Source organism: Strix uralensis, chromosome 5, assembly GCF_047716275.1.
Source record: "Strix uralensis isolate ZFMK-TIS-50842 chromosome 5, bStrUra1, whole genome shotgun sequence".
Classification (NCBI taxonomy): Eukaryota; Metazoa; Chordata; class Aves; order Strigiformes; family Strigidae; genus Strix; species Strix uralensis.
In genome coordinates, this window is record NC_133976.1 from 38,658,222 (window position 1) to 38,674,474 (window position 16,253).

At 41.6% G+C, this 16,253-nt stretch overlaps 1 protein-coding gene across 1 annotated transcript in view; it reads right to left on the minus strand.

The window, feature by feature from the left end:
• Positions 1-16,253, minus strand: part of WIF1 (WNT inhibitory factor 1) — a 47,358-nt gene that overhangs the window by 12,149 nt on the left and 18,956 nt on the right. The window contains exons 3-4 of the mRNA XM_074869364.1: positions 9,752-9,860; positions 2,855-2,995 (exon numbers count right to left, since the gene is read on the minus strand). Of these exons, the coding sequence (XP_074725465.1) occupies positions 2,855-2,995; positions 9,752-9,860 (250 nt within the window). The remainder of the gene's footprint in view (positions 1-2,854; positions 2,996-9,751; positions 9,861-16,253) is intronic.

Sequence of the window (16,253 nt, forward strand, 5' to 3'; positions counted from 1 at the left end):
TAAACCACAGGGCAGCTTTAGTAGAGTAGTCATGACCTTCTCATCTTGATAGTATGCCACATGACGCTTCGAGTGACAAGGTTCAAAAACTCCAAGGTAGACCGGCATGTCTCAACCCAAACTCAAAGGTCATCTATCAGACAGCAATTTGCTGTAATGTTGGCATCACAACTTTTTTCTCTTCCTTTAGTGTAACAGCGCTGTAAACATTCGTGACTGACAACACCTGTCAACAAGCACCCTTACCTCTCTTTCCATTGCCTCATCAGGAAGTGCTGGCACCTACCATCCCTAGGCTGTAAAGATGTACCATTGATTCACAATGATTCCCAACTGAATAATACCTGAGTTCAAACTGAAGCAGTTACAGCCTTTAAGATGCACTTGTTTAAAGTAGCAAGGAGTAGCAGGATTTCTATAAATTCAGGAGGGTCAGGTTGCCTGAGACATTTTTGCAGCCCACAGAGATTCTTTAAACTGTAACTCCTACTAATACAAAGAAAAACATAATCCTGATGATTATCCCTTCTAATATTTGAGTCAGGCGACATAGCTGTTATTTAGACTCATACACAAGTGAACCTCTGGTTTTGAAAATTTATCTAATAGATTATTAGAGCCACAGGAAACGATGCCTGCTATGACTACGCACAGTATTCTGCTGCACTCATATAATTTTAAATTGGTCTGCTATCCAAGGCCATAGATACATGAAGCAAAAAATGTTGCTTTAAAAGTAAAGTTGTTCACAGCAGCAGTAATAGTGGTAAAGGCTTTTCGGTCTTATTGTGTTCCAACACCATACTCTAGGACTCCTTCTGGAAATGCTTCTCTCTTTGTACCTGAATGCAGAGCTGCTATTCATTACAGAAAATGCATACATAAATACATACTATTTCAAACAGAAAAATGGAAAAACATAATTTTTTGTGTGGCCGCCTCTTAGCCACAACAAATCCTCTCCTCTCCTGCAAAATTGCTCCCTTGTTCCACTCACTTGCTTTGGCAGGTGCCCTTCTGGATGGCCAAGAATGAGTGGAAACAGTGACCAGGGCCCCAGCAGGAGGAATCGGAGATCCTCACTGTGAACGACATCTTTCAGAGTAAGGAAACTCACCCCTGCTCTAACACCAACAAGTAAGGACATTCTCATCCCTCTCAGCACCTGTCCCAAAACACTGCAGTGTCCACCTTACCAGACAGAGGGCAGGAATGGGAGTTATCCCAGTACGTGCTGGGATAGAGCACGTACTCTAAAGTTTGGAAAATCATCCTTGTGTCTCTCAGCTGGGTCTGGAAACAAATGACCGGGACAACAATCACTCCCAGCTATCCTGATAGGCCATATGATGTAATACTGTTAAATTGTTAAATATTACATCTCATATCAAAATGGTAACAGCAACAACAACTAATAGCACAGAAATGATAACTTGGATGAATGCTACTACTAAACTGAGTTTGGAGCCCTCTCTCTTTAATTTTTCCACAATACAGACCTGTAACTATGCTGTCCCTATTAGATTGGGGGGATTAGATTAGATTAGTGTTGGGACACTGTTTCCAAAGTTTATTAAATTCAGTATCTTTGAACTGAACTGAAAATAAAAAGATAGCAAATGTTTTGTGTTGCATTTACATCAGACACACAACTTCATATATGACATCTGATTGAGTTTGCTTCCATTAAGACCCCATTTTCCTTCCTGTTTCTCTGCCCACTTCTCCCCCCTTCTCCACTTTCCCTGGGCTAATTGGCAGCAGCAAGGCTTCAAAAGAGACAAGCAGCTTTGCTACTTAGGTGTAGTGAGGTTTCAAAGAATAAACAGCTCCTGCTCCTGCTGCTCGCTCTTTGAAGCCATGCTACAGTGAATTAGCTCAGAGAAAAGAGCAGAGAAGAAAGTGTGAGACTGGGAATGAAGATTTAATAGGAGAAGAATAAAAATCTCACTCTTTGTACATCAGCCCTGTCATGGGTTAATTTGATACAATTGCACATGACATGGGATAACTGCCTTATCTTAGATAATTGATTTTTCAATTTCCACAGCCTCAGTTTAAAGTGATAATTATAGTTGTTTGTAGTGTATCAAATTAATCCAGAAAGTCTTATTACATAGTGTTTATGGTTCATAGATTGGTTGATTAAACAGGTTCCCTCCTTTCCAAGTAAACACTGTAATAACTTCATGGTGACCTTCTACTTGCACATCCTTGTGCGTTTACTGCTTGATGAATGCAAGTATTGAAGACCAACTTCCACCACCTTACCTGTATACAAAACCAAGAGGTTGCCGTCTGAGCTCCAGAGAAGGTAAAGCCAACTTCTGCAGAAATTTTCTGATTTAGGATTTTTGCATTTGGTTTGGATGTGCAAGTTAAGATTTAAGGAACTGCTGAACTAAGGCACCAAACAGTATTAATTGAAGTCAGTGTCCCCACTACAGATCCCAGAAGTTCAGTTCTCCAAATTACGTGCCTTTTCTGGAAATGTTAGCCTCGACTTGTTTTCACAGGACTAGCTCTCCTCCAAGCACCTCAAATCATTTGCTAACAGGTGCTTTTCATATGATACATTTCTACCAATATCCTTGATGTGATAAGCAGTGAACAGAAGGAGAAATGCCTCCAACCCAGCCTGCTAAGGGAAATGTAGCTGACAGTAAGAAAAGGGTTAGTAAACACATAGTAAATGAACAGTAAACCCACAGACAGAGCCAGAACAGCCTGGCATTCACCACCATTACTATACATTGTGTGACCACTTTATTTCCATCTTCTCTAACCCTTATCCTGAATGAAACATAAGAGAGTTGGGTCTAACAGTATTCTGGCACGTTCTCTTTAGCGTTACCTTGCTGACAGGTTTTAAAGAAGATGGCATTCTGAGGGGTCTGGAGAATAATGTTGCCTTCTGAATTCATTATGATCACGTTCACTTCAAATGCAGCTACCCCATCTTGTTTTCCAAGGCAAGGAAATCCAACCTGAACGACTTAAAGGAGAATAATAATATTTATATTTACATGCATATGTATCTATATACATATAAAAGCATACATTGAAATACTAAAAAATATAGATAATATTTATATTTAAGCTTTAGAGTAATGCCATTGATGAAAACCGGTAACAGAGATACACAGATCATCTTATTCATAGGCGGCTCTAGGACTGGAAGTACAGCAGCACAGGAGATGAGTGTGCTCATTTACTGACATAGCCTCAACAGTCTACAGCACAGACAGCAATCTTAACACAAACATACTTTTGCTTGCAGATGAGGCAATTACTCATGTGGAGGTATCTAAGGATACACCAAAACAAGCTGGAAGACTACATTTAATTTTCTAAGATGAGTTGATCACTTCTGAGTGTAAATTTTGCAGGCTCTCATATGACTTCTGCAAAAACATCTTACACATTTTGGAAAAAAAAGTTACTTTAGATAATGTTTTTCTGGTTTGGATATTGCAATTAATAATTAAATAAGATACTGATTTAATCAAAACTTACTCCATAAAGTGCTGGCAAGGTGGAACACTTGATAAATAAGATCATGGGTGCGAATATTTCAAAAGAAGACACAGACACACCACTCTGACAGAACTTGTTAAGTGTAGTGACATTTGGAGATTGCCTTTCCAGGAAAAGTATTCAAACACTATGAACTACCAAGAGTTTAAGTAAATAATTAAGGCCAGTAAATCTGGAGTATTTTAATGAGGAAGCAAGCCCAATACCTCAAAGCTATGAAATGCTCTACTGTGATTGTCACAAGTAATATTAAATAATCTTCAGATGAAATTATTTTATCTCTTTTCTTCTAAATTGGTTTTTCCTAGCTGCTTTGTAAGCTAGATCCAGCTAATAGAAATTGTTTATTCATTTCTTCCTAAGCTGGCCTGAAATTTCAGAACCAAACGTTGAGCTAATAGTCCTACATTTGGTTTGTTTTAAATTGCTTATTATGAAAAATTTTGCAAGTCATATTTGGGCCATTTTTGTTATTTGTTGCCTTGATATAATACAGAATAATTTATTGCTGAAACACATTCTGCTTCTGGCAAGTCCTAAGGACTGAAAGGTCTGTTCCAGTTTTCATTACAAAGTAATTTCATTGTTGAGGCACTTTTACAACAATCTTTTAAAAGACAGTTGCAAAAAGCATGTAACCGTCTGGTAAGAAGGAAACTCTTACAGTGGATTAAATACAGTTTAAATGCAGTGAACTTCTTAAACTGTAGTAATCTTCTCACAGCGCAAGTGCAGGAAATCAGTGCTTCTATTGTGATATGTGTGACCTAGCTGACCAAATTGCAATGGCGAGGAAGATACGGGCAGACGTTTAATGATGGCACTATAGTCATATCTAAATTTCACTGAATCAGTAGCAAACCCCTGAACTCCCCTGAGATTTGGGTGTGGGTTTAAATGCCTAGGGCAAAGACCAGGAATGCATTTCTAAGGGCTAAAGTCCAAGGGGACAGGTCAGAAACTCCTTATTGCAGCACTCTGCACCCTGGAAGCAGCCGTATTTTCGGACTTCCCATATGTCCAAACTCCTAGGCACAGAGAAATGTAGTAGAGGACCCTCATGTGCACAGTAAGCACCTGGATCCTGGCTGAGCTCTGTGGTGGTTCAGAGCTAAAATAAAGTCCCTAAACTCTGCATGAATCTCTGCCTTTTTATGCCTGTTTGAATAATACTAAGCACGCACCAACAGCACTAGAGTCAAAACAAAGCACAGAGAAAAAGTCCCTTGCATCCAGAACCATAGCTGTGAGCTCCCATGGGCTACCAAAGCGCTGAGCAGGGCTGTGGCAGGGCAAACCTCAGGTCTGGTCCCTGCTTCCCAAATTCAGGGTGCAGTTTACATTTGTCAATCACTGGCTAAAATCAAGGAGAGGGAATCACAGCTCAAGACTTCTCTCTGCTAGCCATCATCCCACCACCAGGCCACAGAATTGCCTCTCCTGCACATTTATATTTCTGCATCCTCTGGAGCACTTGCACCCAGAGCTGCAGAGCAGATGTTTCTAGCAAGAGTGAGGAAAAATTAACTAATTTGAACAGGTACCTAAGGAAACCTAGTGATTTATATCTAATTTAATTTTAGCTAGTAATTAGAATGCTCTCCTGGGATGTGGAGGATGCAGGTTTAATCCTTTTTGTCTGGAACCACATGCCTTTTCCTTCTGTTCAGAAAACCAAGGTTCCCTAAATTGTCTCCAGTAGAGGCAGATTGAGAGTAACTCCTGCATGTCTGCACAGCTCTTCAAGTCTGCAGGCCACTTAGTTAATATGCAAAAGCCACCACCAAAAACCACCTACAGTCTCAGGGGTGGGATTGCTTAAAGGACATCTGAATTACCAATCCCAGTAGCATGTGGGGTCTGGAGAAGAGCGGGAGTCCACGCCCAGCCCTGCAACCCACTGTCCCTCTCTACTAGCATGGCAGAGTGAGCAGAGATGCTGCTGCACCCAGAGAAGGCACCAGTTTCTCCCACTGAGCCAGAGAGAGTTTCAGCACCTTTGGTTGCTCAGCACATATGTTTTAATGTGTCAACACCAGCAGCGGGCAGGAAGAGAAGGTGTCCTGAGCCTGGCCCGTGGGCTGGGGGGAGCTGCATGAAATGCATGAAGCAGCACTGTGCCACCATCCCAGGCACATCAGCTTGCACCGGCAGCACTGGCACGGCACTGCACTGTCTGGTGCACACAGGGACAGGAGGGGCTGGCTCAGGTCGCTTAGGGGGCCAGCTGCTTCTCAGTCACAGGCCACTACATTTCTTCTGGGCACAGACCAGTAAGTGGTTTTACTTTCCTGAGTGTGGTGTTCAAGACATTAATCACTGTGACCACCAACAACGCCTGACTTCGTTTTGAACTTGCTGACCTCAATTTGAACCATCGGATCTTCGTAGGCTTTCCCCTGTGAAACGAGCAGCCAGCTTCTCATTGTACAGGTATCCACACTCCTCTCAAACATCTTCTTTTGGACAAGCTGAGTAGTCTTAGCTCTTTAAGCTTTCACTGAAAGGCATCTTCTCCAGACTTCTTAACATCTTACCATGTGTCTAGCTTTAACAATACCCATGTTGTGAGCGCTGAATCCAATAGCAATCCTGTGATTTGGGGACGGGATTTTCAAATGAGTCTAAGGAACTTAAGTGATTTAAACCTCATTTAAATTTGAGGAGAATTTGATATCTCATTAAGAATATATTGAATTGGAGAAAGCTGAAGGAAGGACAACAAGGCTGCATCCAATGAGGAGCAATTGACTAGGTTGCAACTCTTCTGTCTGGCAAAGAGAAAAATTAGGTGGAGCATAATAGACATCTACAAAATCAAGACTGGTATGGGTAGGATCAACAGTATGGATTGACTGCTGTCTCTACCAGTACAAGGACCATCAGATGAAGCTGCCACAGCCAGACTCAAAACAACAGGAGGAGGATCTTCATGCAGTGGAATGCAGTGAACTCCTTGCCAAAGCAACTGGAGATGCCAGAAGATAATATGGACTCAAGGAGAGCCTGGACAAGTACTGGAAAGAGAGATCAGTAACCCATATAGGGTTATAAAAAAGACAAATCACTTAAGACTCGGGAAATCCTCCAAGCTGAAGCTAGTCAGAGCTGAGACAGTAAATGGAAGTATCACATATGCTTGCTCTCCTTCTGCTCTTCCACAGGTCTTCTTATGGCCACCATTGGCTGTAAGCAAAATAGAGTCTAGGCAGGCCCTAAAGCACTAAAGCCATCCTTATGCTTTTTTGGTGGTAGGCAAATATCCTCAAAGAAGTTTTAAAAGTCCACTGATTTTGACAAGACCACTGGGTTCAGCTGCCTCTGAGTAAGATACCTAACTGTTAATCCTCATTCTTGTTTCTCACTCTCATGCTTAATACAGCCGCCATTCCTCTTTTATTCCTCCTTAATTGCCTTTAGTGTAATCTTTTGAGCTAAAATGCTTTTTCAAGAAATAACTTGCTATTGTTGATTTGTTACTAAATATAAGCTTGTGACTGAATTTCTTCTAACATGCATATGTGTAGAAAAATGATTTGGTAATGTGATAGATCCAGGCAAACTAGACGAGATTTGTCAGAACTGTTTTGTGAACATATAAATTATTGAAATGACTACAAAGCACAAACATTCACTACTTTTATAGCATGTATTTATTTAAGGCTACTTAGTTAATTTTGGCCAGCTAGTAGGCAGTGTAAAAAACCCACCATCATACTAGTGGCTCACTGTTAAATAGTGTACATGCTTCAAATACTGTACATGTACTGATCATCAATCACTGTTAAACACCAGACTCACTATAATGCCAAACAGGACTTAAATATAGCTTATATATGCTAAGTGCAGTGGTGCACTGCAAATGATCCACATAGGGAAACCATGGACATGCCCGTATTAGTCCTGGAACTGAGGTACCAGTGCTGCAAACAGGGTAAGTCCTTTTTGGCTTTAATCAGACCTCGCATTATGATGGTTAGCAGATCTTTTGCTGGAACTATGAGATCTCATCTCCGGCCTCCCTGCAGTTGTAGATTATGTTTTCCTAAACACAGTCAGAAGGGGGTAATTTTGGCTTAGCCTTTCTAGATAGTTAAAAATTAAAGGAGAAACTAGCTTGTATTAGAGGATGCTGAGTGCAGAGCTTCCCACATATCTCACCTGCTTTATACAGAGATGGAAATAATGCTTAACAAGAACTTTGCCTTTGTGACTTTTTAGTTACTTTTAAATGTCTTTACCTGCCAATTTATCGGGCTTGCAAACAATTAAATTGCAGAATTTATGGTACAAATATTTGTACCCAAATCCATTTTCAAGACCACTCAATCAATCCACACTGAATGGAAAGACCAATCATCAGTGTTAAATTCCAGGTGCCACAGCAAAAAACTGTGCTGCAACATTGCTTCAACATCATTCTACTACAAGTCAAAAATGGAGGCTATCAAGCACAAACTTTCAAAATGTATACACTGAAAAGAGAAGAGAAAGAAACACTGGTCAGATTTAAACCTGTATATCAGTGCTCCACTTGCAGCCCCATCCTCCTGTTCCATTTCTCATCTCTTTCCCATTTTATCCCACATGGTCTTAGGTTGGCTAAGGCTGATCATGAAACCATGATGTCTAAGACACTACTGTCACCCAAATGTACATTTCTGCCTTTCTGCCAGAGATTACCACATATTAGCCCTGGAACAGATCATGTAAACTGTTATTTATCCACTTCAGAGCAAAGTGGACTTGATAACCTCTCACAGAAAGCTTTAACTCCACCTGGCTCACTGTGCACCGTGGTGCTTCTGGAGCACTCACATTGGCTTGGGCTCAGTCTCTGCTGTGGACCTATAAGCTCCAGAGAAGGACTAAGAATGCACAAGTAAGGGAAAAGTCGTAAATGACAATATCCTAAACTAGAACTCGTGTCTTTGAGCTGAATGCCTGATGACAACAGCTGATCCAAACTGAAAGTAAAATGTCCACAAACTGCAACCTCTGAGAAACAGAATAATTTGACAACTAGTTGAAGTGCTAAGGCTTGGACAACAGGCCCAAGCCAGAGTTGACTTATAGATTAATCCTGTATATTTTATAACTGATAACCATTGTGCTAGTAGGTATTGTACAAAGTTATAACAACCCACTTATGCTGGTGTAAAAAGTGCTAAAGCATTGAAATACTGCAGCCTGAACAACAGGCCCCAAGCCGAAGCTGCTAACTTAGTATGTAATCATTAACAAAGTATGTAAGCTCACTAGTGAAAGATGCAGCTTAGACAGAATATAATCAGTAGTGAGGATGAGATGCTGAGAGAATGTATCCGACTTCCCTTGTTTAGCCTTGTTCAAGGCTGAGAACCCACGTATTTGGCCTTGTTAGAAACTCCCTTGGTTTCCCTCCCTGGGCCCTGGCCAGGCTTTGGGTGGAATCCAACAGGAGCATGAAACCAGAAATTTTCCAGTCAAAACAAAGGTGCCAGCTATTCTGGCTTGTCGATCTCTGGTATATAAGGCTGGACCCGCTCACAGCGACTTTGGATGCCTCACCTACGGATGGACGCATCACGTAGGATTTCCCACTTGCCGGGACAGGCTCTCCAAATCCTCGCTGTAACCGGGGCTCCCCAGCGGCTGCGGATCTGGATGATGATGATAATATATGCAAGTGGTGATGTATCTTAATCACTATTCTCTCTCTCATGTAGTAATGATTTGATGCATTACCCTGTATTTCCTTATTTGTTGCTTTAAGTGCACTATTCTGCCTTTCCTTACTGCATGTTTTCTGTATTACTCTGTTACATTATTTGGTTATCACCAGTAAAATACGCCTACTCTTTTCACTCTGGTGTCTGAGTTTAATTGGTATCCTTAATCAGCAAAACACTAGTCCTTATAGTGATCAAAGATTTTGTTTTCCAAAACTTGCACAACTTAACTAATAATACTCATGTACATGAATTTTATGCAACAATTTTGCACAAGTTTCTGCTGATTTATCTATGCATAAAAGCTTCACGTGACTTAGGTCAGACAAAATATGCTGCTGTAGCTGGGCAAGTCACTCACAAACTGTTCAGTGTCAAGCACTGTGGCAAGTATTTCTTTAGCAATAAACTTCAGAACTGCAATTCATAATAAAATATTTAGACTTTACTGGCTGTGGAATATTTTTTACAGGAACACAATTTATAATATCAACAGCACAAACCTGATGCTTTATGAGGAACTGTTCCAAGCAGAGGGATATTTACAGTTGGATCAGCCATTATGCCTTTATCCAAAGAGTGCAAAGACAGGAACTCGTAGAAGTACTCAGCCTATGACAAATAAATGAAAAATCAATAGGTATTTTAATTGCATTCATGAAAGCAAACTATTTAGCATATAAACTAGAAAAATACTACACTTTTCATTATGCCATTCACTGGATTAGTTTCTATTATTTCTCTGATTGCTTCTTCACCTAAGCGTAATTTTCAGATAATTTTCTCTTATTTCAGAGATTGCAAGTGACCAGGTATTGCAAGGACACAGCATAACAGCAAGGAAAATGGCATGCATACAGTGAACAAATGTTACACAGAGAAGACATTTTTTTACAACCCACACCTTTTATCTGGCAGACCATAAAAAACGTATGAACACTAGGCTAATCCTTAAAGATGTTTTTTGGGAAGAATCCTCCTGGAACTGACTGGTGAGCCTGGATGACATGCCTGCACCATGAGTTTAAAGGACATATGCACGTGCAAGATGCAACTGTGGCATGAGAGTATCTGAGCTTGCTCTTGGTTGATCTGCACAGCACGGCACATTGCCTTGGGGAAACAGTGCCAGACAATGAATAGCCACATTGCTGGAGCACCATGCTAGGACACATAGCTGGCTTACAGCTCCAACACTGCCTTGTTCAAATTCAGTTCATTAAACTGTTCTAAGAGTGGAGTTGAGAGGTCTCCTACAGAGTTGGCTTCATGTCAGTCATTATTTACTGCAACATAAATTATTTGTTTTGGTCATTTCCAAAAGGTGTTGGCATAATTTAAAAACTACTTTCCACTACCTTCATCCTACTCCCTATATGCACCTGCATTGTGGCACAGACTGTAGGCTTTGGTACTTTCTTCCATGGAACCCTGGCCTCTGTTGAGTCATCTGTTTGATATTTGTTCATATTTGATGCAAAGTAACGCCATGCGTCTGCAGCATAGCTGTAAATACCATGTACACCTGAGATGTACGCATCTTAGCAAGTCACTGGAGGCTTCCACTGCTGTCAGTGGCACAGCTGCAGGTGTGCAGAGCAAGCCAAAATGAGCCTTTTGCCCTAAAGTCTGGCTTATCATTTACCCTGAAGCATACAAGGGATCACAGCTAATTAATTGTACTTGCTGCTCGCAGAAAAGCACTTGAGACTTTAGCATGGGTACTGGAAAAAATGTGTTTTCATCCAACAACTCATTGATAGTAGACAGTATTGTTATGTCTGATTTTTAGCTAAAATAGTGAAACAAAGAGAGACTAAAGCCAAAATTTTATGAGAACTTTGGGCTGATAAATGGTACTTAATTTATGTCTACAAGATGGCAGTCAATGTCCTTAGCCAGAAGACTGTCCTTTTTCTCCTGTAATATCCTGGTTCCCTAGTGCAAGGAAGGTGTGGACTTACTGGAGCAAGGCCAGTGAAGGGCCACAAAGATGATCAAGGGACTGGAGCATCTGACATACAGGGAGAGGCTGAGAGAGCTGGGACCATTCAGCCTGAAGAAGGCTGAGGGGTGATCTAATCAATTTGTAAAAATAGCTGATAGGGGGTATAAAGAAGATGAAGCCAGGCTCTGCTTGGTGACGCCCAGTGACAGGTCAGGAGGCAACAGGCACAATACAGAAAACTCCATCTGAATCTGAGAAAACACTTTTTTTACTGAGTGGGTGACTGAGCACTGGCACAGGCTGCCCAGAGAGGTTATGGAGCTTCCATCTGTGAAGATATTAAAAACCCAACACAAGTGGCAAGTGGCTCTAGGTGACCCTGCTTGAGCAGAAAGGTGGACTAGATCATGTCAAGATCAGACTGTCTGGTCTCAGATCGGCCTCAGCCCTTCTGTGATGCTGTGCCCTGCTAACTTGAGCAGAAGTCCCGGCAGCATGTGAGAGACCATCTCCCTTTAGCTCCTGGTGACACTAGCAAAGCATTCATGAGCTGGGTAGAAAGGTCATTATGAAATTCCTGATCAGCCCTGGCTGCACATCCTCTCGCTCTGTGGGGACAGCAAGGAGACCCCAAACAGCATGCAGGGGCTACATTCTGCACAGACAGTCTTCAGAGGGTGTTGTGTAGGCATGGAGAGGACTCTTAAAACAAGAAGGAAGGAAGCGATGAAAGTTTTTAAGCGTGGGTTAAACACACGGAGTATATGTGGGAGGGAGAGGGGACATGGAGAGAAGCAGTAAAACAGGGGATGAAAATTGAAGTCTGTGGTAATGTTCAAAAGGCTGCTTTTAATTAAAGATATTTTTTCCAATACGATATACCATGCCAAAATATGAAAACAAGCCATAAAGTCAGATTGTGAACATTTTTGTTTTCAAGTAAAACTTTGGTTCAGAAAAATAATTATATGTCTCCACACATCTATAGAATAGTACAGTGAATGAGTCAATGCTGTACTGTCTGTTTCTCATTGGTTAGCTTTGATGTTTGGTTATATCTAAACCAGGTCATAATGGGCTGGGATATTAAAACATTATGTTCTTACTATTCTAGTAAACAACAACTGGTAACTAGACCAAATAGGTCCACTCCCATATTTCCATTCCAGCCAGGCTGTTGTAGCAGGTCCACTTGTGAGCCAGAGCCCTGACTTGTAGGAAAGGAACTGGAATCCCATTTTCTAGAGTTGAAATGATGCCTAAGGACAGAGACAAAAAGAACGTTTGCTGTGGGAAAGGGGACCAATTGCTGCATGAGCCACAATACTCACCACTTTTCAAAGAAGGAATTCCTCTAACCACAGAATCACAGAATCACAGAATCATCTAGGTTGGAAAAGACCTTGAAGATCATCCAGTCCAACCATTAACCTAACATTGACCATTCTCAACTACACCATATCCCTCAGCGCTATGTCAACCCGACTCTTAAACACCTCCAGGGATGGGGACTCCACCACTGCCCTGGGAAGCCCATTCCAATGCCTAACAACCTGTTCTGGAAATAAATGCTTCCTAATATCCAGTCTAAACCTTCCCTGGCGCAACTTGAGGCCATTCCCTCTTGTCCTATTGCTTATTACTTAGTTAAAGAGACTCATCCCCAGCTCTCTGCAACTTCCCTTCAGGTAGTTGTAGAGGGCGATGAGGTCTCCCCTCAACGTCCTCTTCTCCAGACTAAACAACCCCAGTTCCCTCAGCCGCTCCTCGTACGACATGTGCTCCAGACCCTTCACCAGCTTTGTTGCCCTTCTCTGGACACGCTCAAGTAATTCAATGTCCTTTTTGTAGTGAGGGGCCCAAAACTGAACACAGTAATCGAGGTGTGGCCTCACCAGTGCCGAGTACAGGGGTAAGATCACTTCCCTGTCCCTGCTGGCCACGCTATTTCTGATACAGGACAGGATACCATTAGCCTTCTTGGCCACCTGGGCACACTGCTGGCTCATGTTCAGCCGGCTGTCAATCAACACCCCCAGGTCCCTCTCTGACTGGCAGCTCTCCAGCCACTCCTCCCCAAGCCTGTAGCGCTGCTGGGGGTTGTTGTGGCCCAAGTGCAGCACCCGGCATTTGGCCTTATTGAAGCTCATCCAGTTGGCCTGAGCCCATCGCTCCAGCCTGTCCAGATCTCTCTGCAGAGCCTCCCTACCCTCGAGCAGATCAACACTCCCACCCAACTTGGTGTCATCTGCAAATTTACTGAGGGTGCACTCGATCCCCTCGTCTAGATCATCAATAAAGATGTTAAACAGGAGTGGCCCCAAAACCGAGCCCTGGGGGACACCACTCGTGACCGGCCGCCAACTGGATTTAACTCCATTCACCACAACTCTTTGGGCCCGGCCACCCAGCCAGTTTTTTACCCAGCAAAGTGTGTGCCCATCCAAGCCGCGAGCAGCCAGTTTTGCCAGGAGAATGCTGTGGGAAAAAACAGAGTAGAGGTGTACCAGTGATTAGTGCCTGAGGCAGGAGTACGTTCTGCTCACACGTTAAAAAGACGGAAGACACACTGCACAAGCAAAAGGCTGCTCAGGAGGAAAGCCATGCATTGCACTGGGGGGAGATACGTGCTCTCACCATTTCTGTACAAAGGTTTGTACATCTGCTGAGTTGACAAAAACTGAACTTCTTGAAATGATAGTATCTAAGAAGACATGAAAGACCTCAGGTAGATCCAGCTAGCATGACTTCAAAGTTATGAAGCCATGTGCTGCAGAGTATGTTTGCAAATCATGTGTGATGGACTGAGTTGGTTAAATTTTGATATAAAAATTATATACAAAAACCACAGTCTAGAGAGGCTGTACAGTGGAGCAGAGTAGTTTAACTCCTCAAATCCGTTAATCTGAAAGAAGACTTGGCTGCCATAAATCCTATCTATTTGGAAGAAAATCTGTCTTGACACAATCCCTATATCCAGTCTCCAGTACTGACCTGCTGTAATTTGAGTTGTCAATTAACTTGCATTAATCACCATGACTGAAAAGCAAACAACATGCTCTCAGCAAATATTTACCATGCTCCAGCCTAGCATGAAATTTAGTCATGATGGTTAATTGAAGAGATAGCTCTGTGCAATTAAAATATTGTCTAGGGACTACCATAATTTGTGCTGTAAGTGGTCATTGTGAGTGATCTGGTAGTGAGAACAAAATTTCCTTGGATATTGTTGAGAGATAAAGGGGAAAACCCCATAATCTATAATCCCTTTTCCATTACAAAAACATTGTTGTGACTTTTTTTTTTTTTTAAGCCAGCCTATGAACTGTCTCGTACATGAGGGGCAAAATTTGGTACGGAAGCTAACTCTCAGAGGAACAGTGTTATCAGAGGCGATGAAGGAAACGGGGTTTGAGATAAATTGTTGATCTTTGACAACTGCACACTCTGCATGCACAGAAGACTTTTTGGTTTTGGCTTGACTTCAGGAAGCACCCAAGGAAGAATATGCTTTACTTGTGTAAAGACTTTTTTTGAGAACCTCAGAAACTGAGACAAGGGCCCCTGCAGACCTTGTGTGAACAGTCTGCGGACTCGGTGCCTTCAGGCAGCCGGTAGCCCCGCACAGCTGCCCTTTAACAGTTCCCCATGTGGGCAAAGCCCTCAGCAAAGGGAGGAAATTTCGTTTTAGGCAAATAATTCCATGGTTGGGATTAACTTTTATGGAGTTTAAATGGCTGTTTTCTATAAATCAGAGGAATTTAAGAGGTTATAAAAATAATGAAGCCCTCTAACAAGTATTGTAGCAAACATCTGTCGGCAGTTTGGTTTTAAATGATATACACTTAAAATTCCTACAGAACTCCACTCCTCAGTACAAGATCTACTGCATTAGAGTTTTCTTATCACTCAGGTGCCATGTTGTGCATACCTTGTTTTTGTTTCATATTTAATCAAAGCATTCACAGGAATATGCTTTATGTTTTCTTCATTTTACATGAAAGATGATGTAGGATTGGAAGTAAGAAGTAAAGCAGAATAGCTTAAACTGTTGTATGTCACAGATCAATAACCTAATGAAATCTTCAGCCTTTCTAACAAAGAAAAGAGAATGTGTGTTAGCTTTGCAAGTGGATGTAAGAAATTAACTATATTTTCTTCTCATTATTTTAAAGAGATCAATGCTAAATGTTCTATTATGTTATAAATTAAATGACAAATATACACTAATGCAAATTTTCTACATTTAAATAAAGAAATTCATCAAAAAAGTTCCTTTTTATCCCAGATCCATGGATATTTCTGGCTACGCACACACTAGAAGATTCTAGCATGCATTATCCATAGCAGATGCTCACAGCTGCATATGCCATAAATAAAATCACAAAGTGAGGCAATGTATGTTTTTGTTAGGTGTTTACAGCATGCACCATTGCTTCTCCAAGATATTAACTGCATTAGGTCAGAGAAGTTGGTCCGTCTATTTTCCAAGATGAAGCATGAAGCAAAATGAGATTAATTTCAACAAAGAGGAGAGGCCGTAGCCGTACTGTGCGTACCAGGCTATTGAAGGAGTCCGGCCAGGGTATGAGTATGTATGTCAGCAACACATTTTGTTACTGCAGTGCAGTCTAGACACTGCTGTAATGAACAACATAATGACACATAATGCCTCCTTAGACAAGCAGATAATAAACTGTCTGCCTACAAGGTTTTATTTTTCTGCTAGGGAAGGCAGCTTTGCCTTACCTGTTAATTGGTCCTTTCACAGAGTGTGTAAACCATTTTTTGCACTTCAGTGTGACACCCAAAGAGACTTGCCATCAACCTCACTAAGTAGTCCCAAACTGGCACACATGCTTAACAATATGAAGTGATACAGAAACACACTGAGAAAACCAATTTACATAGAAGACAGGATAACCCGCCCATTTTCCAGTACCAGCTGCTAAGTGTACTGGAATGAACTGAAGCAGAAGGATTAACGAAAGCAGAGATGCACACAAAAGGCAAAATAGAGATATTTTGGTGTTTCTAAAATAGGACCCAAACTAGAA